The 21,771-nt window shown below is 40.0% G+C and overlaps 1 protein-coding gene across 3 annotated transcripts in view; it reads right to left on the bottom strand.

Annotated features, from left to right (window-relative positions):
* Positions 1-499: 499 nt before the first annotated feature.
* The window catches only part of dyrk1b (dual-specificity tyrosine-(Y)-phosphorylation regulated kinase 1B), a 42,268-nt gene continuing 20,996 nt past the window's right edge, over positions 500-21,771 (bottom strand). For 2 of the 3 annotated variants that reach the window (XM_065298641.2, XM_065298639.2), the window contains exons 2-11: positions 11,882-12,027; positions 9,955-10,074; positions 9,290-9,478; positions 8,953-9,100; positions 8,163-8,449; positions 7,608-7,754; positions 7,034-7,195; positions 4,197-4,500; positions 4,010-4,113; positions 500-3,857 (exon numbers count right to left, since the gene is read on the bottom strand). In XM_065298641.2, coding sequence (XP_065154713.1) covers positions 3,108-3,857; positions 4,010-4,113; positions 4,197-4,500; positions 7,034-7,195; positions 7,608-7,754; positions 8,163-8,449; positions 8,953-9,100; positions 9,290-9,478; positions 9,955-10,074; positions 11,882-11,944 — 2,274 coding nt within the window. In that variant the 5' untranslated portion in view covers positions 11,945-12,027 and the 3' untranslated portion in view covers positions 500-3,107. The remainder of the gene's footprint in view (positions 3,858-4,009; positions 4,114-4,196; positions 4,501-7,033; positions 7,196-7,607; positions 7,755-8,162; positions 8,450-8,952; positions 9,101-9,289; positions 9,479-9,954; positions 10,075-11,881; positions 12,028-21,771) is intronic. The other variant, XM_065298640.2, reaches the window with a different exon arrangement.

The raw sequence follows: 21,771 nt of genomic DNA, 5'->3' as shown, positions 1-21,771 counted from the left end.
AATTGTCAAAATTTATGATTTACATTATAAACAGGTTATATATATATATATATATATATATATATATATATATATATATATATGCAAAATAATTTTCAAGTGCTTCTAATTCTTTAATTCATGTAAAAAAGAAGAAAAAAAGAAGAAATTTCTACTATACAGAAAGTAACGTTTGTATTATTGTACAAACTATATCATGTGCATCAGATGCCAGCTTGTAACTATACACTGCTATCTAAATTATATCTTTATATAATTTTATATATATATAAAACAAGTAGGCAGGCAATTCTTGTGTAACAACTTGGTAAATCCTCCTGCATCTTCTGCCTACAGTTTGATATTATGATGGAAATTGTGATCAAAATATGCTGTCAGATGCTCCTCCACTTGGTATTTTTGCGTGAGTTTTCAAAATTTATTGAGAGGTGACAGAGCAACAAGTTTTTCTGAATACTGCCCCCCCCAAGACCCCTCCAGTTTTATATATATATATTTATTTATTTCCCTTTATTCTTAAATAATGACTTAATAGACACAAAGATCTGCATTTGTGTTATAAGCAGCTCGGAAACATCTGCATTATCAAAGTTTATCAGTGCTCAGACACGTTTCTGACAGTGCATTGTGAGTGCGACAAACTGATATCCAACGTCTTCTAAACATAACAAGCTTAGAGGACCTACAGAGGCAACTCTCCCTTTAATAGAGAAACCAAAACTGATGATATCATAATACTTCAGACATTATGTTCTCATGATGGATGATGTTGAAAAAAATGACAAAGTAAAGTCAAGCCAGTGCGGCCAATTACAAGTTTTAACTGGTTATTAAGAACATAAAGGACAGCAGTCATCATCACTGATCTGAGCAGAGTAAGGTAGTTTGCAGGTCCTGTCGCCTTAGAGGTCGCAGGTTCGAATCCCAGTCATTAGAATTAACCTTGAAAATGACATTTCACCCTAACATTGCTTTAACGTTAACTGGATGATGCATGAATGCTATGTACACAGATTACAATGGGTGGTGGTGATGATGATGATGATGTCATCAGTTAATTAAATATATGGGTATCGGTCAGTCATACTGAAGCTTACTTCCAATACGAAGGTTTCACATAATTTTGAATTGTAGTGGATTTCTACACAGTTGCATGAGGCTTGAATTTTAGCTATACATATAATAAACCTTGATCAAACTCCTATAATCATCTTCTGTTCAATTCTGTCCAGTGGCTGACCAATAAATCGAGGCACTTGTTTAATACCATGTTTCCGTTACATAATATAAATGTCAAGCTTTAACCTGTACCAAGAAAGAAAGCAAACAAAAAAACAGCAGAAAACAGATTCATTTTTTTTCTCTCTTTTTTTCCTTGTTAAATAGTAATAAATACATGAGATGCAGTGGTTTATTTTTCATTTTTCTGAAGCAGGAGGGTTAAAAAGTTTTCATTTTTATTTATTTATTTATTTATTCATTTATTTATTTCTCTGTCTGTTTTCTTTAGCAGCAATCCGAACATGGTTGAGAGTGGAGATAGCAGCCGAGAGAGTAGTTCACTTTTTTTGACTTGATGGCAAACAGCACTCACAGAGTGTTGTGAAGGAGGAAGGTGGTGGTGGTGGTGGTGGTTGTGGTGGGGAATAAAGACAGGAGAGAAAAGAAAATGAGAGGCAGGATGTGAAGTCAGAGTGGGAGGGGCCGCAGTCAGGAGGGCATGAAAATGTCCCTTCGTAGTAAAGTAATCCACCCTCCTGCTAAATCTCACCCCGGACTCATCCTTCAAACAGAAACGTGTGCTAAAAAAAGAAAATAAGAAGAGAGAGAGAGAGCGAGAGAGAGAGAGAGCGCTACAGCAAGATTTGGCTTAGCATATCCAGAGTTAATACAAATGTGTTAACGCTTTCATAGTTTTCTGTCCAAAACAAAGAAGGTTAGAAAAGCAAGAGAAAGAGACAAAACCAAAAAAAGTGAGAGGTGACAGAGAGAGTCTAGAGTGAGATGGCGAATAGAAGAAGGCAGACTATTTTCGAAACGAACAACAGGGAAGCATTTTGGTTTTCCTTCTGGCAAAACGTTGCGATGTTTTTCCAAGACGTTTCCTCCTTTAAGTGAAGTCGAGTTACGTTACGCCTCTCCTTGTGAAAGCGGCTCACGGTTCAGCCTCCTCCTCTAGGTGTTAGTTGGTTTTTCTCACTGTGTGGTGACTAAAAAGAGTTTCTGTCATTTGCTTTATTTCATTCGTAGGATTCGTTTCATAGTTTGAGATATATAAGCCAGTGTGTCAAGCGAGATAGAGTTTGGAAACGTTAAAAAAAGTAACAAAAATGTGTCTGCGTGCCTGTGTGTGTGTGTGTGTGTTTGTGTCTGTCGTATGGGTGAGATATATAATCAAAAAGCAAACAAACAAAAACAACTGAAGTAAAGGTAAAAACTCAAACCTAGTTTTGTTTGCTTGTAGTCGCCCTCAAACAGTAAAAAAACTGTATAAATAAAACTTTGAATAAATAAACCCAGAACAAATAGCCACCTCTCGATTTCGATCGCTTCTAGCCCTCTCCCGTTTCTCTCCTGCATGTAGTGATTTTTAATAAATTAAAAATGTACAATTACGGCAAAACAAAATTAAGGGAACTCTCTCATGCTGCTGTCGTCTTGACAAACACATTCAATTTTTTAATCCTCTCACAAAAACGAAAAGAAAAAACCTGCAAACCTGACATAAAATCAAATAACAATATAACAATGGTAAAAACCAACTTTCTGAAACCTTCTGTTTTCGACCACTTTGCCCGCTGCTCTTCTCCTTCGATTAAAGAAAAACAAATTAACAGGAAAACAAGGATAAAAATAGTTTTAAAATCATCCCATTCGTGCCCTCCCTGACCGTCTCCCCATGCAAAACCAAAACGAAACCAAAAACCAAAATCAACGGTTTGATATTTCACAAGTTTTTCTCTGCGGTGTGGCCGTGTGTTTGTTTTGTTATACGTTCGACTACGTGTCGCGCGTTCGTGTGTGTGTGTGTAGGTGTGGCATTTTTTTGTCACTGTTACGTTTTCGTTAAAATTTTCGTATGGCTTTTGGAATTTGTTCAAGATTTATCAAGAGTTGGCTGCACTCTGACCGCTCCCACTCCCACTACCGCACACTGCCATCATGGCGGATTCCTCTGAATCCGGCCGCCCCCCAGCTCCCCCCACTCCTCTGGGCGGAGGCCCCCCGGTAAGCATGCCCCCTACTCCCACGCTTCCCTGGGCCGGGTTGTTATTGTTGTTGCTGCCGGCGTAGCACGGAGGGATGTATCCCAAACCGGAGGCAGCGACCATGCTGTCCTGGGAGGCTGGGGCCTGTGGCAACTGTTGCTGGGAAGCGGAGGGGGGCTGCTGGGGGGCCATGACTGTCCTAGTCCGAAAGGCAGAGAGGCCCAAGTGGAGGTTGGAGGAGCCGTACTGACTGGAGTCCAAGCTCGACGGGGGTGGCTGCATGATGGAAGACTGACCCAGATGGTGGTGGTGGGTGAGGCTCAGCTCGATGCTGTCCTGCATCTGCGGGGAAGAGACAGGCATCAGCGCCTGGCCCTGCTGGCCCTGCGAGGTCTGGCCCTGCGGCTGGTTCTGCTGCTGCTGTTGCCGGAGCTGTCTGCCGTTGCTGTGGTGACTGCCGTAGATGGGGTGGGGATGGTGCGGCTCCATCATGCCCCCGATGTTGCCCAGGAAGTGGCGCGAGTGCTGCGTGGCCGCCGGCTTGTGCAACATCAGTTGGGTGTAAGATGAATCGCTGCTGCTGTTGGACAGCTGACCCATGCTGCTGTCACCTCCGGGCCAGATGCGCAACTGCTGTTGAGATGGAGCCTAAAATGAGAAAAAAAAAGGTTCTGTAGCCAAGCAACCTGTATACGGCATGTGCCTTGAAATGCGCAGCTTTGTTCCATACATTTATGTCATTACAGCATCTTTAAGAGATTTAAAACGTTTCGCATGAAACGTTTCGTTAGTAACCTCACCTGTGGGCTCTGCATCTCATAGTCCGTGTGAGTGACTGCGCTGTTGTAGTACCGGTTGCTGTACCGGTAATTTCGGTTGTCATTGGAAGAACCGCTAGATCCACCTAAGTAGCAATGACAAAAATTCCAATCTTTTTAAAATGTTACTTTCCTTAGCTTGTAACGCTAAACATGGTCACATGCTTACCAGAACTAGAGACCGAGCTCGTGGTGGAGGTGGAGTGGCTGTGGTCCATGGCAGGGCTGGTGGAGGTGGAGCTGCTGGTGTTGGTGCCCTCGTCCGTCGTCTTCTTGAAGAAGTTGTGCTGCAGCGCGTAAAAGGGCGTGATGCGTGTCTTAGGGTCGTAGTCCAGCATGCGCAGGATCAGGTCCTTAAACTTCAGGTAGTCGCAGGGCGCGTGGCCCTGTTCTCCAGCCCGTCTCCCCCCTGGACCTCCCGTCTCCACCCCCAGGATCTCGTGCAGTCGTCGTGTGGCAGGTGGTTTATATTCCTGGTGTAACAAATGAATATGAAACAAAAAAGAAGAGGATAAATAAAACGCTAACTAATTTTGCTTCATCAATTTAACACAAATATACAGTAATCATACTTAGAGTAGGGATTATCAAGCTTTTTATCAGGTGTTTAAAAACATAACATTATACCTTCCAAGCTGTAAGAGGTTAATTAAATGTAAAAATGTACTAGTGTTACTTATATATTGTATATATATAATATATATTATTATTAAAGTCAACATGAAATGGGATTCTCAACTTATTTTATTGTATTTCTGAGTGAAACTGAATATTTAACAATGCAGGTTAAAACCTTTAAAATTGTCCATGCCTAAATATCTCATGGAAGATTACAAGCCAAAAATTTGTCTTTCTACTTGAGAATAATGTGCACTTATGAATGCACAATAAATCCAAGAACATAATATGTTAGAAATTTAGGGGGAATTTTCATTTCATGTTAACTTTCACAGAAAAATAATCATTTACAGTATGAATGGAGGTGAATGAAGACTAAAAGGTGTTTTTGTGAAAGTAATGATACTTCAACAGGAGTCCTTAAAGGGACATTCCACTTTTTTCGAAAATATGCTCATTTTCCAGCTCCCATAGAGTTGGTCTAATCAGATTCAATGGATTGTGCTAAGCTATGCTAAAAGTGGTAGCGCCAGACCCGGAGATCAGCTGAATGGATTCCAAAACAGTAAAAATCAAATGTTTAACCCTAGGGGAGCTGGACAATGAGCATATTTTCAAAAAAATTGGAATGCCCCTTTAAGTAAGCCAAAGTATAGTCCATTTTTTACACGTACGCGATTGTCCATTTTCAGTGCACGTGACACAATCTTCAGAAAAGTGCATACAAACTGTACGCACAACCGCCAGATTTTTGAAACCCCACGTACATTGTTCGCAAAGGTCGCGCATAGGAGAATGTAGTATGTAGCCCAGAAGATGCATTGCATTTTGTCGCAATACGCATGCATCGAACATCTGTGTACATGTACGAGTCAAATAAACTAAACTTTGCAAGGCTGTGCACAGAGTGTATTTGGGCTGCAACTAACGACTATTTTTTATCAACTAATCTAATTTATCGATTAATCGATTCTTCTAAACAAATTATTTACCACCAAAAATCAACGAACATTCAATCAAACAATCCTAAATCCTAATGTTCTTTTACCGTGGCATACTCTTTTTATATTATATAAAAATACTACTAATTAACTCTTTATATCAGGGGTCACCAATCCTGGTCCTGGAGGGCCGGTGTCTCTGCAGAGTTTAGCTCCAACCCTAATCAAACCCACCTGAAGCAGCTAAGTAAGGTGCTTCAGGTGTGTTTGATTAGGGTTGGGGCTAAATTCTGCAGAGACACCGGGCCCTCCAGGACCAGGATTGGTGACCCCTGGAATATATATTTGTATTTATAATGTAGTTATTCATTATGTGTTTAATGCCAAAAGATGCCAAAACGACAGGCAAAAGATATTGCGCTCGACCCCACTTCATCCATCAACTTTAAAAACGGCGGAGTGTTAAAGATGACGATAGACATAAGTTTTGCGTCTACTAGTGGTGTGGAGGTTGTTATTTTAGTGTGAGAACAAAATTTAAAAGGTAAAATAATGGAATCGATTGCAAATATTGATGTCGACTAATTATCAGCGGCGATGCAGTCAACTGTATCGACCAATCGCGACAGCTCTACAGTATATTGATAATGATATTGGAATTGTTCCTCACAATACTAAAACAAAAATTGATGAATTATTTATAAACATGTGCATCTTGCAGATGTGCAACTTGCCTTCACTAGATTTTAATTGCGATACATTAAGATACTAAATTACTGAATTGCTTTATATAGCCATAAGTCAAAATCATTGATAAACAAGAACGCTGTTTGCTCTTATGTCCATATCCGTTGAATAATACCACCAATTAGCAGCAATTTGATCCAGAGCGCTTCAGCAAGCTACTGCCGTGCCACCATTTTGGAAGTTTGTGGATACCAAAATAAAGCTGGATTTGATGCATAAATGAGGACGGTTATGAGAATGACCACGATGAAGGACAATGATGTTGATGAAGAAGAGCAGATGCAGAGAGAGGAGGAGGTTGCTGTCTAGCACAGATTAGTTGACAACGTCAAAGTGATGGGTTCGATTTCCATAAACCGATAAATCCAGGAAAGCACCATAAATTGTTCTGAATAAAAGCATTTGCCAAATGCATTAATGTAAACTTTTTGAATTCTGTAACGTTTTGGGCACATTGAAGCACTCCAGCCTCAAAGTATTCTCTATTGACCACAAGTGTTTCAACAGATGGATGCCATTCACACAAACTGTGGACAACCCAAGTATACTTTGGACTTCAGTCGCTCTGTAATCTCTGATTCTTTCAGCCTGCTTTCTCTCTTCCCCTCTCCCAGAGGATATGGTGAACGTCGGGTGAAGTGTGGGTGGGGCGGGGCGTTGGCGAAGGGTGAAGGTTAAGTAGAAGCAGAGTTTTACTCACGGAGGCTGAAGGATAAAGTACCTTCTTAATATCCTTGTTCTTCTTGACGGTCCAGAGGCCGTCGGATAGCTTGTCGAAGTACTTGCGTGCTTTAGGGGCCTGATCCAGCATATGGTTAGGAGGGACCCCTAGCACCTCCACTATTTTATTCATCTGGTCCACCTGAGAGAGAGAGAGAACATACAGTCGAGTGTCAGGGCGAGATCCCAATCTGACTATGTGAAACTGATGTGTCTGCTTTGCAATAAAACAGTATGTAGGTAATCAAAATTATTTTTAAATGCATTTGTTATTTTAGTACACAGGGAATGATCTTGCATGTCATCAGAATAAGTGCTAAATTAAAAACGCTGTCAGGTTTTATGTAGTTAAACTTTTGGTACACATCAGACCAATTAATGCTAACTTCAAAAACAGTGATCAATAACTTGATTATCGATAAAATAGTCCAATCAGAAGCAGCAGAGGGTGGGACAAGTATTTTGAGTGCCTACATTTGTTTGATTGACTGATTGGCGACCAATTAAAAGCAACCTTGCTCGATTTAGTTATATTGCAGATATATGAGCTGTACCTCATTGGAGCCACTGAAGAGTGGCTCGCCTGTGTGCATCTCGACCAGGATGCAGCCCAGGGACCACATGTCTATAGCCAGGTCATAGGGCATGCCGAGCAACACCTCGGGCGAACGGTAGAACCGACTCTGGATGTACTGGTAAATCTGGAGGAAGAAGCAGCAGATAAAAGACATGCAGGATGCACAAATGTCTATCATCAAGTTAATTTGGTTTAAACTAAGCTTTCAGAGTGACTTCCACTTTATCTCCACCAGGGGGCAGCAGAAGCTGCGAGTTAAGGAGGGTGTAGCACCACCACCAGCACCGGGAATCTATTCTCAAGCTGGGAAAGTCCTCTAGGATGTGCCATGAATGCACATCCCACCTAGCTATTTATTTTCTCTCTTACGGATTCAGGGTCACCCTAGCATCTCCTCTATTCGTTTAACATCGGCCGTGCCATAAAGAATGCGATTTTTCAGAAATCTGCGCTAGTTAACTACCGGGTGCGACCTCATCTCAGCCTGCCGGTAAAAAATATGGAAGCCAATAGGCCTGAGACGTAGTCTCACCCTTTGTCCTAGCTGACAGGAACTGCCAAAGTCCACAATCTTGATGGCACTGCGCTTGGGGTTGCACAGGAGGATATTCTCGGGCTTGAGGTCGCAGTGGATGATGCTGAGCTCGGGCGTGGCCAGGAAGAGCAACGCCGTGCACAGCTGCTGAGCGAACTTGCGCGTCAGGTTGAGCGAGACGCCGCGGAAGTTGGTGTTGCGCAGGAGGTCGTACAGGTTGTAGGAGAGGAGCTCGAATACCAGGCACAGGTGGTTACGAAACATGAAGTGCCTCTTTAAGTGGACTGAAGGGAACCAAAACAAAAAGAAAGATGTATTAGGACCCTATGCAAGTTAATAAGCATGCATATGTGATTGTGTTCCTCAAGTCTAATGGGAGTCATGGGAGTCAGGAACTGGATTCATTTTATGGTTTCTGATTCATTTTTGGTTCTCAAACAAGCTCAAAGCAAAATAACATTTTTAATGGCTATCTTTGTTGCGTTGCTGACGCAGGTTGGATGCAACAACTAACAAACACAGCGACCAGCGTAGTCAGACTGTCAAGCAAATGACTCTTATGAATCAGTTTTTAATGATTCGCACAAGAGTCACAGAAAATCTCTTGGTCACTTAATGAATCAGTCAGAGCTCTTACTGAATTAACATTTGACTCACTGAACTGCAAGTCATTACTTTCAACTCAAAATCAAAACAATGAAAATTCAACTCCTGATGATTCCCATGCCCATTTCTTGGCATTCTTGCATTGCAAGTCACAGTACAACTAAATGCATGTAAAGTTTACCTATGTAGTACTTCATCTCAGTGTCGTGTTTGTTCATGAGCTCAAGAAGCCGCAGCTCGATCTGGGCCTGGTTCAGGAAGGCTTTCTTGTTCTTGATGATCTTGATGGCCACCCACTCCTGCTCGTGGTGGTCATAGGCTTTCACCACCTACACAAGCAGAACCATCAGATCTCTAATGGCACCATGTTTGTAGTTTAACAGCAACAATTGAAGTAGTAACAATGTATCGTGTAACATAAAAGTAAATAAATGCACCAGATTTTTGATTAATATAGTAAATCTTTATTCTGGTCAATCTACCGGTCTATACTTTATTGTTTCTTGATGCGGTCTTACCTGTCCAAAGGAGCCTTTTCCAATTAGCGAGTCGATCTCGTAGCGGTCCAGCCACTTCTCCCCGTTTTTCACAATGTAATCATAGTTGTCGTCGTCGTAGCCATCGTTGTACACCTTGCGCTCTTTTTTGGTGCTGGAGTCCTCAGGGGGAACCTGCTGGGCTCGCCTTTTCTTCTTTGTGTAATACACCTGGAAAGCCAAGCACGCGTTTTTAATATGGATAAAGGTTTACTTACCTTTCTTTAATGTTCGTGTCGTTTCTAATTAATGCCTGATTAAACATTATGGGGCGGTTTCCTGGACAGGGATTAGACTAGTCCTAGACTAAAATAAATATAAGAGGTATCCAAACTGAAAACAACAGACATATCTTAAAATACAGCAGTGCCCTTTGTTTTTCCTCAATAATGTTTTTAGTAAGCTATGTTCGTTACACTAGTTATATTTCCTATTTAAACTAAGGCCTAGTCCTGGTTTAAGCTGATCCCTGTTCGGGAAACCACCCCATGTATTGTAGAAGTGTTACCGGTAGTTAATGTTCAGAATAACAGTTGCTCTAAAAGTAATGCTGAGAAAATAAAGCTTTATAAAGGTCTCTGGATTGGCTAAGATTTTGGTTTTAGGATTTTTAAGGACCACAATAAAAGTGTGTTTTAACTGCTCACCTCATTGATGTGCTTGTATGTCTTGATGAGATCGACAGAGAGTTTTCGTAGCGGTGCGCTGGCGGGATCTCGAAAACTGGGTGGAATCCTCCTCTGCAGGATGGTCATATCTGACAGCACCTGTACAAACACCACAACATCAGTTAGAAGAAAATAATCACATTTTGAGATTAAGTTGAATTTTACTCATTGATTTTAATTTCAATTTCAATCTTTGACATGACCTTACTCAGTCAGTATTAAAGATATCAAGGTTATATTTTCACAAAATGTTCTTTACATTATGTAGGAAGATTTTATGTAGAAACAGTAAATCATACAAAAAGACTTTAGCTGGGTTTTTACAGACTGGTTGTAAATATGGACGTACAATGCAAACCAAACTAAGTAAACTAGTAAATGTACACTATCATACTTATCCAAAACAACTTATAGTGCTTTTAAGCAGAGGTGGACACTACTTTAGTATTTTAGTTAAATTTTCCAAGCATCTGTGCATTATTAGAGTGTTTAGCCGCCTTTCCACTGCACACGACAAACAACGGCCAATAAGCCGGAAGTCATTCATTTCCTATGGAGAGTCGCAAAGGGGTTGCGTGAGGTGCCGACCATCTGCGGATGCGTAAATATCGGATCCGTTTTGAGCGTTGGATCCGTTAAAATTTTTTAACTTGTGCGACTAAACCGCATGCGATATGCCGACAGGAAGTTATGTTTTTCATTGTATTCCAATCACAAACTGCGTGTGAGGTGAAAATTATTAATACTTTTCGTTTGACTTTATTAGTAACACTTGAATCCTTAAAAAAACACTTTTGATTACTGATAAGTAATACATTATTAATTTTGATTTGTGTACGTTATATCTTGCGCTGGAATGAGCTTCTCTCCCATATACGATTAAACTGAAACTTCATTACGACTGCCACTAGGGGGAGAACTCGACTGTCGTTTCCGTATGTCGTGTGCAGTGGAAAAGCGGCTTCTGTCCTGGGAAAAAATTTACTTTACTTTACAAAAAAATGTTCACTACATTCTAAAGCATAGAATCATACTGTGTATTCCTTTTATATTGCATATTAAAATTGATTTAATACCTAATTACATAAAAAATTGTGTACGTTTACTTTCTTGAGATGAGATTACTTTCTATGAAATGTAGTGGAGTAAAAATTATGATTGTATGCTTTGGAATGTATGTTTTCCAAAGAAAAAAACCTTATATAATACGAATACTTAAAATTTACTATTATGTAGAAAGTAAAAATACTTAAGTAGTGTCTGCCTATGCTTTAAAGCAATGTGTTTTATTACTATGTGCATTCCCCAAACTCTCCAAAGGGTACAGAAGCTGTCGCTGGGACAATACCCTTTCAAAAAGTATACGTTTGTTTATATTAATACCTCCAAAATTTACTGTATAGATGGTTTCATCGGACGCACGTGATACACGTCTGGATCCGAACCTTACTTCCGGTTTCGTTTTTTTAATGGTCTGACTAGTTGCTAAACTGATCTCTTGAACAAATGCCTCGTCGAAAATAACAAATGTTTTGGTTTCCTAGGTAATCTATGTGTTGTTTTGTTTGCTTGTTATATAAATAAACTATGTTTAAAGAATTTGTTGTTATTTATTATTAGCGGAGTTTACCGGAAGTTACGTGCGGACCGCGACAGCGGCTTTTTTATGTTGTTACCGCTGAAACGGTCTATATTAGTACCTCAAAGATTCATACTTGTACCGAAATAACAAATATTAGAAGCTTTTTCCTGACAGGGCAGGATATTGAATCCATGACCTTAGACCTATACTGTACAAGTTGAGCTACATATTTGGATTTATCCTGAGCATTGTAATTCTTCGCAAGATGGTATTTACTTTTATAATTGTTATATGGTTTAGTTTTAGAGAGGGTGTGTCTGATACCTGCTGCTGGTCGGCCATGGAGTGGATGTTACTAAAGGAGGGGTGGCTGTGCTGGCTCGACATGGTTGGCTCAGCGGGGGAGAAGCCCAAGGCGGCAGGCTGGCAGAGGGTAGAGGAGGGGGGCTTGCATCCTGAGCTGCTTCCACCTTCAGAGAGAAACGAGAGAGATGGTTTAAGAAGACACATCGCAAACTCAAAAAAACATGAAAAGTAGAAATTTAAAAATGATAGATTTAAAAAAAACATTTTATTGAAAGATCTTCTAAGCATGTCATGGATTGTGTTTGATTTGAGACGTTCATGTAATGCCTTCGAAGCCCCGATAATAATTTGGAAATTCAGAATAAATCTCTTTTTTGAGTTTTTAAACAACACATATTTTGCCGACAGCTCTGTGCTGATAATATGCAAACGTGTTCAGTAGGTCACTGTACAACAAGCAAAACAAAGAAAAGCAGTGTTTGACTTTGCACACTAAAATCTCAGTGGGAAATGGGAGTGACTGAGACAAGCAGAGCTATCCATGGTCCTGTGCTGCCACTTATTGGCCACAAATATGTAGCATTCAGGGTGCACACTAGACTACTACCTAGTGGTTTACCCTTAATATGTAAAAAAATAAGGTAAAAATGTGAATCATGCATGCAAGTGCGTGCCTGGTAAAATTCACCATAATAGAAAAATATAGAACTGTTTGCTATTATTTTCAATGATGAATAATGTAATAAAAGTGCAAAATGTATATTTTTTATAGTTTTTTTTAATTAGCATAAATGCAATGCAATAAATACTACAAATGTGCATAAACAATTCAGAACACAAATCATAAATGTTTAAAAAAAAATAATTTGTATAAAAAAGATAAGGACACTAAACTACAGGCATTTAATGCTGTACCAACTGATATTTTAACTACAAGATGCCATTTTATTTTCATCCCCAATAATCCACCCAGAACGTTCCCATTCATAACATAAAAAGGAAATAGACATTAAGAGAACGGGCGAACATGTGCCAAGAATACAGTAATTAAGTAAGATTGCTGAGTGCGGAAGCGAGGATGTACAAGTGAAACGGGGAGGATATGAAATGGACGAGATATCCCACAGCAAATGCTTTTATTGCCACTTTCAGGGGCTGACAGGTGAGGAGTAATAGGGGTGAAATTTATCAGTGACACATTACAACTTGAAATAGCCCCACGATCAATGGCCGTAGCTTAAACAAAGTGCAAAACGACACATCTGACCACCATCAATTCCAGAGAGTGACGGCGAGCATTGCTGTAACATGCCTATAGGAGGAGTCCCACCATCAACTTACTGACAGGAGGATGCTTGGATGTACAGAGCATTAAATATGTGACTCATCTTATTACAAGACATTACGTTACATTTATGCATTTGCCAGATGCTTTTATCCAAAGCGACTTGTAGTGCATTGAAACAATGGATTTTATCAGTATGTGCGTTCCTGGAAATCAAAATCACGCCACATCTCCAACTGGTTTCTGTTGCAACTAATACGACTGCTCAGTTACGTCCCAAATGCCTTCATTTATCAAATAAATGCTTGTAAGCAACTGGTTGATACGGTCAAAGCACATCATAGCTTTCTTATTCTTTAAAAAGTGAAAGTGTCAATAACCTTCATATTAATTTTCATTCATCTCTAAACTCATTTTCATAAAGATATGATAACTGTTTAAACAATGCTATCTGCTGAGCACAAAAAAAAAACGTCACACTGTGCCTTTAAATGCTGAAATGAACACATTGAGAACTTCCTGAGTGTGACACCCCCCTTCCTCCGCTCTCATTGGTCAGAGGCGCCCTCTCTCTCTTCCTCCTGATTGGCTGCCGGTATCCAAGGGCTGGGCGGCGAGGTCTCTATAAATAAACCTGGTAGCTTGTGCTGTATCAGCAACCCTTCCCACAATGCCGCTCTCTCGCCCTCCCTTTCCCTGCCTGTTACCTTTTTCTTTTTCCTCCTCTCTCAATCGACGCTGATCTGGCCATAGCACGCAAACAAACGTTGTCCCCAACGGGCAAGAATATTAATAAAATAAAACAAATGACACGCAACGCTCATCTGTAGACACACAGGTGCCTGGGTAAAATTGATTGTCAAGATCCTAGCGGTTAAATATATCAGGTGGTTGATGAAGTAATCGTGCACTGCAATTAACCACGCATAGACCACGAGACACCCCCGACCATCACCACAGCTGACCAAACACAGCTGCCAGCTGCCAATCAGGATGTCACCATGGCAACAGACCAGCCTACTCCCTGTCTCTAAGGCACAGGAAGAGGATGGTAGTGTGTGCATGAGAACAGCTGAACAGCCCCCCCCCCTTCGAAGTCCATATTGACCCCCTATCTTATTCCCTGTTAGGGTAATGGGTATGCATGTGCTACTGAGCCAAAGTTGGACACACCATGATAGGCATTAAAGGAAAAAAGCATTTATCCTCTGAAAAAAAATCATTATTAAAGTTTATAACATTATAAAACTACATTTATTTGTGTAAATATGAGGATAACAAAACTGAAGTATACGCCGAAACAAAATATAAGCATTTTAAACGTAAAGTATCTCCATTGTGACCAATTTGTATGACATCATTTTACACTTCGACTTCTTATCAGATTCAAGGCTGCGATGTAAACTAAATGCTATTGGTTTAAAGGGGGAGGAGTTATGCAGTATGTCCCGCCCTAACTTCCTGTTTCTGTGGAAAAGTCAACGCATCGAACAAAGCTGCGTGTTTAAGGGCACGTCAGTGTGTCTTTTAGGTCACACATTCAATCTGGGCATGCAAATAAACTGTGTTGGTAACAACTTGAACTTTGTATAAACCACAGTTGTGTTGCTAAAGCCTAGATTACTGGACCGTGTGTCTTTTGCAAAGCGAGACATTGTAGACATACAGAACATAGAGGTTGTGTGTGTGTGTCAAATTATGCCTGCTGTCTAACATGCCTGCAGATGACAGGTCACATGGGTGTCATGCTCCATACCACAGGACTTCAGGCTTTTATACAGTTCAAATGCCCTGAGGGATGAGTGCAGCTAAAATCAGGCCTACAGTGTTTAACAATGGTTGGCCTCCGAGCTTGGGTAAGCTTGAGCAGGTATGGTTATCAAGGGTGCAGGGCAACTTGTCAAAGTTCGTAACTCAAACTCTCACTGGGCCAGGGCCAGGGCCAGTGACAACTAGATAAACAGAAATAAACCATTACTGACTCTTTTGTAGACAAAAAAGTCACATTTTTAAAAGGGACACATCTCCCAGCATGCACTGGAAAGCAGTCCGTTTTGCCTTATCAAATGTGCAATAAAAAGATATTCCTCACTTGATATAATTTTGTAACAAAAAAAAAACTCTGAACGGAAGGACATCCTTGTATTGTCATCTCCGACTTGTCAGGTTTCTGTCGTTTCCTTTATCCCACTCGAGAACTGACCGCTAAACTAGTACATTGTTTGCATACGTAGTATGAGGGCAGTGAGGTTGGGTTATACTCATCTTACCATCGTTTATTAGGAATCATGACAGGATTATTTTTAACAACTGAATGAGCTTGTGCTGCCAACTACCATCTCGCAATCCCCCACTGGTAAACCTCCACCTGATCTCAACCCTCGATTCTCTGAACCGCCTGATTTGCAAGAGGACACCATCCTCAACAGGGCTGGTGCAAAACGTTCAACCTTTCAACCAAGTTCAATGCCTCCAGTCGTATTAAGCGATAACCCCGTCCAACCTTTCCTGGCAGCCAAACCCCAAACACTCCCACAGAAAACTTTAAACAGTCAGAACCCCATAGCTGAGTCAGTCTCCACACTATTAATAAAAAGCCATCTGGGTTGACGCCTCAAACAGTGACACTGGTAAATTGAGAGCTGATGGGGGTTAAATATAAAATAAATTCCCCACCTCGAAATACGACATTAGATATAGATGTATGCAGGCCAGCAACAGGCGAAACTAAAACAAGCACTGTCTGTTTGTTGTATATTCAAGCAACTCGTGTTCAAGTTCACTTGCTGTAGGGCTGCACGATGTTTGAGAAAGTGCAATAACTTTCAAAATAACACAACATTTCATATCCCGTATGCTTTATAATGCATATAATGCTTTTAAGGGACAATAAGTAGGATTTACCCCCATCTAGTGGTGAAATTGTATTTTGCATTCAAATGAATAGTGCTCTCTAGCGCCTCGCTTTTCCAAATGCGTGTTGCAAATACGGTAGCCGTTATGTACTCACTGATCTCCTTGTCCGTTTCGGCTAGTTCACGTTTTCTGAATGACAACGCGTTGTGGAAACGCATTCGTAGGCAAGTGCTTTTTGTCCCTCTCTGCTATTATAGTTTATCAGTATGGCAGAACGACATGGAAGCCTCCTTGGACTTACCCATTCAATGGAAGTAGAGAAGAAATTTTAAGCTTACAAAGAAAAGTCAGATGGCAGAGGTCATTTGACACCAACGAGGACATATTTATGAATAAAGACATTGATTGTGATGAATAAAACACTTAAAACCCTATTTACTGTCCCTTTAAGTTTGTAAATGAAAATTGAAAATTACATAACCGAAATACGTTTTACATTCTTTCCAATTCTTTCCAAGGCACTAACAATCATACATATATAAAACTTCAACTATATCTAACTTTTAAGTAATATGAACGTTTAGTTATTCCAAACCATTGTAATGCACCACTTGCGAAATTTTCTGGGATTTCAATATTGTTCGGCCCTAAATTGCTAAAACGAAACCAACATCTAAAGAACTGATGCCTGATATAAGGCTAATATAGGCTGTATAGGCTAGTAAATAACTTTTCATAATGCAGTTGGTAGAACATACGCGTTAACAACACAAAGGTCATGGGTTCGGTTCCCAGGGAACACAATGATAAGACAATGTGTAGATTGAATGCACTGTAAATTGCATTGGATTAATGCGGATGCTAAATCCATAACCACCAATAAGGCAGAAGAATACTTAAGCACAATTTATAGTCGTGCGTAAGCTCTACACCATAGCTACGCTGTAGGTTATCCGTAGCCTGCGCGTAGCCTGACGTGCACCTCGCAAAATTTTTAACAGCGCGTCAGTTCTGCGTGGACTGCAAGGGCTGTGACCTTTCATTTCACGTTTGCGACGTGAAAACAAAGATGGTAGAAGTTGAGGAGTGATTTAACTCAAACTACAACAAAAGTCGCGTGTGTTTGCAAGTTGACGCGGACGACGACGCAAATGTATAAATGAAAACCGACGCGGAACCTACGCCGTAGGACTTACGCACAACTATAACGAGCCCTTTAGTTTACAAATAAAGTACTCCAAATTTACGAAAAATATTTTAAAACAGAAATAGTTTATGATTTATTGACAGGGCCGCCAGTACAGACCAAAAGGAATGGACATGATAACTGGCCAATATTTGATAGTTTTGAAATTATTCGACCCAGCGAATATTGAGATAATTCGAACATCACTACTTTTTTAAATGTACCAACCGTCCAACATTTTAACAAAACTTTTGCTATTCCAATCACGATTTAAGGCTGCTTGTTGTAACCGTCAGTGCAAAGACTCCACCCCTCAAGTTTTAAACATCAGTCGCGGGACCTAAAGAAGCTTACGTGCTGATCTCCTGGCGAGGCTGCACCTTCACAGCTCAAGGCGAACACGAGCTTACGTTAACACCAGACTGGCTAATCTAAAGTGACCAGCACTAATCAAGCGCCCCTTGAGTAAAGAGCCACTTGCTCCAGTGAAGGTGGATGTTGACACAGAGTGAGGACTGGGCCTATTCACACTGTTTACTTTCCTTTTGGAAAGAGGAGAGCCAGAATGATGTCAGACTGAGTCAGGCTGTGAGACACAAACACAGACAAAGGAAAACTGTAAATACCTGAGAAACGCGTGTGTGTGAGCGACAGGGAAAGAGATATTGGGAATGACGCAGAGAAAAGTTGTTTCCATGTTAAACACACCTTCTGTGACAAAGCTGAATGTGTGTTATTTAAAGGAAATGTTGGATGGATGGGCAGAATGGCTGTTCTGGTCTTGCAGGTACACTGTGTGTGCGCATCTGGTAAACAAAAACATGTTTTTGTACTGATTCAAGCCCATGTCTAATCCAGCAAGAGGCGGGGAGAGTGAGAGCCAATGAGCTTGAAGATATTTCTCACTTTTCTCCTTTGAATATGTAAAAGATGACAACAGGCAGATTTTTCTGCAATGTTTATCTTAACTTAAAGCAAGTGAATTTTTTTAATAAATCAGAACTGAACAAAACTGAATTGATTGTGGTCATAAATATGCCACAATGCACTTTGGTTTAAAAGTCTGCTGAGCTTGTGTGGGCTTTCAACGCTATAAGAACTGTTGAGAATGACAAATTAAAAATGACAAAATTATGTACTAAAATCCTGTACAGACTTTTAGGTTATGTCACATCTGGGGGTCCCATAGTCTTAAAACATGGACATTAAGGCCGCTAATAACGTAATAATATTTTATCGGATGTGCCTTTCGTTTACACAGTGATGGCGTTTTTGGGGCTTAAAAATACAAAAAAGTGAAACCACCCTCCAGAGTGGAAATCTTAAAAACGCTCTACCGTTGCGTTTCCGTCTAAAGAGTAAAAACCCAAAAGTCGCGGTGGCTTTCCTCTCGTTCGCGTTTACGTCACAGGCATGCAACAGTTCAGGAAAATAACATCAAACACGTTGGATTATTTCCATAAGTCGGACCTTCAAGTTGCCATAGCAGCTCTGATAAATATACAAGAGTCTTTCCAGCAGTTGTACAAAATATTCACAGCTAGTATTACTGATCAGAGAAGGTGCATTAATTACCTCTATCAAATTGTTAATGTGCCAATTCGTAGGAGGCAAACCAGACTGCTTTGAACGAGACCTGAGAGAAAAAGTAAGAAGGTTGTACGCAGGCGCGTGGACTTGGTGTTGTTGTGTGTCAGTGCTTCACATTGCCACCTAGCTGCCTGGAGTGCATACTACATCAAATATCACACACTTTTGCATCACCATATGCATGCAGATTTCCACCTAAACCGCTCGTATAAATGCAGAATAAAAAGTGATAATGCAACCCTACTTTTGCGTTTTCTCTTCAGAACGTTTCCGTGTTAACGTAGCCTAATATATGTATTGTCAAAATGAAGATTTTGTTAAGAACTTGCGACCTAACATCAGAACAACGTGACAAAGTGCACATCAAAATATCGAATAATACCAAACCTCATTATCTAATTAAAGACAGCCTATGTAAAACAGTTACCTTATTATGTCCTATCATGTGGCAAATAGTCTGTTTCACCTTTAGACTGAACAGGGTAAGCAAACAAACATTAAAGGCAGTCTGAGCGAAAGGGGCAAAGATCGAAACTGATGGGTTTGTGTTAATGCCACAACTGTCCTTCTCACAGTCCAAACTCCATCGGTTCACAGCTGAGATTGATATGATATGTTCAGATGTCCTATCGCCTACAACATCAGCTCTTTGTCTCATACAGGCGGACGCAGATACCGACAGCAGTTCCTCTTAACCCAGTAGGTTACTTGCAGTTATATCTATCTTTAAAAGAGTTACTGAGGCTTCGGAAAGGCAGTTATACACATAGTGCTTGACATGCCAGACTGGGGTGGGGGGACAAAAATAGCAACGGGAGAAAAAGTCAGTTGGATACACAGATAAAAATAAAAATTTGCAGCAGAAAATGCATAAAGGCCCTACTCATAATCCTGTAATTCAATCCTTTCACAATAACTGTAAACAATAACAGCTACAACAGTTGTCCTATTGGAGGGATAATGTTATGGATACAGGATGAGTATTTAGTTTGAAGCAAGAGCACAATTTTGGATATATCGACAACAACAACAACAACAACAAACAAAAGTCTTTCTACTTCTCTGTCTCTATTAAACTTACTAGGCAACAAGTTTGGCACAAACTTTCCGTTTTCTCTCTCTCTCTCTTTGTGTAAAGTAGTTCAAACTAAGTCAATTTGGAGTTAAATACAGTGAACTGCTGCCACAAGAAGACTTAAACAACGGACTAATTTACAAATGCTTTATTATATGATCTTTATGGCAGTGGCTCAAATGCACATTAATGTTTTAAGCTAATTCAAGGCTTGAGTAATCCTGGATTAGTTTGTTTTACAGTGCAAGAGTTTAATAAAGTTTTGAAACATTCTTGAAATGGTCCGATTAAGCAATTGTACTGTTTAGCTGTTTTAAACAGATCAATATTTGACGGACGGCTGAATCCTTGAAGATCAAATGGGCCAAAGAATGGACCCTATGTATAACTCCTCAAATGACATTTTACATATTAATAAACAATAAGATGATAATCACAGGACTCCAACTTTCCACGATATTCAAAAGCCATTTTATACAGAGCTTCAATGACTAGTTAAAGGAAAACACCACCGTTTTTCAACATTTTACTATGTTCTTACCTCAACATAGACAAATTGATACATAACTATCTACTTTCAATGCGTGCACTTTTAATCTTTGTACAGGGCCTTGTGAATGTGTTAGCATTTAGCCTAGCCCCATTCATTCCTTAGGATCCAAACAGGGATGAATTTAGAAGCCACCAAACACTTCCATGTTTCTCCTATTTAAAGACATGGTGATATCGTGGCACAAAATAAAACGTTTGTTTGGATCCTAAGGAATGAATGGGGCTTGGCTAAATCCTAACACATTCACGAGACGCTGTACAAAGATAAAAAGTGCAAGCATTGAAAAAGATAGGTATTTATTATATATCTAAGTTGAGGTAAGAACATAGTAAAATATTGAAAAACTGTGTTGTTTTCCTTTAACTGTGCTTTATCACTTCAATTGTTAGAAGTTTAAATTAGCACTAAAAAAGCCATGGGTTGATTCCTAGGGAACACACATACTTAAATAAAAACGTATAGCTTGGATAAAAGCATCTCCGGAACGCACAAAAGTAATTAATAAATAAATACAACAGTGGTCTTCAGAGTCATTCATGCACAGTAATACTTGATCCATGTTATGGTACTAAACAACTGAAATGGTTTTGACATACTTATCATTTTTAAGTGAACTATCCCTTTAATCATGAGCAAAAATTGACGTTTGAACAGAAATCAATTGGCACAGCAACATAATCTGAATCCATCACCACAAATCATTCATACTTGTCTTCTTCATACAATCTTAAGATCTTAAAGACCGAATCTGCTTTGTGACGTACATCGTGCACGATACAGTACATGCTGGTGTGGAGAGCAGCATTCTGCTGCAGCTCTAAGATTCCCAGCAACAGAGCGATCACTGTGAGCTCACACCTCACGTAGAGCTCCCATAGCACACAGCACAAATTACCGCGCAGAAGTGACGCAAAGATCAAGCAGACTCTGAAAGCATTTGAGAATGAGCCTATTCCCATGATTGTTTTAACATATTATGTTAAGACAATTATGGGAAAAGGAGTGCATGTCTATAGGGGTATCCGAAGTGTGTAAAACATTTGACTAATTTATGTCCGGTCTAAAGGGAAATGCCCCAGGGTGGGCTCGTTCTCTTTCCAGAGTAGCCTAATATTTACATCATAAAAACTCATTCATAATAGCTGCTAATAGCTACATCCTGACCTGCATTCATTGAGAAATAATGCAATCGTGATCACTACCAATAGACAAATACATGGTGACCGAGATTTTTTGGTGACTCCATGCATTTTTTGGTGTTCTTGAATAGATCCAGTCAACTGCAAGACTTGCATCAAAGACAAAGCCCTATGTTTACCATTGATCAAAAGAAATGAAGCAACTCATGTTTACCACATTTTAC

This window comes from Paramisgurnus dabryanus, chromosome 13, assembly GCF_030506205.2.
Source record: "Paramisgurnus dabryanus chromosome 13, PD_genome_1.1, whole genome shotgun sequence".
Lineage (NCBI taxonomy): Eukaryota > Metazoa > Chordata > Actinopteri > Cypriniformes > Cobitidae > Paramisgurnus > Paramisgurnus dabryanus.
This window is presented reverse-complemented; position numbering and strand designations above follow the sequence as displayed.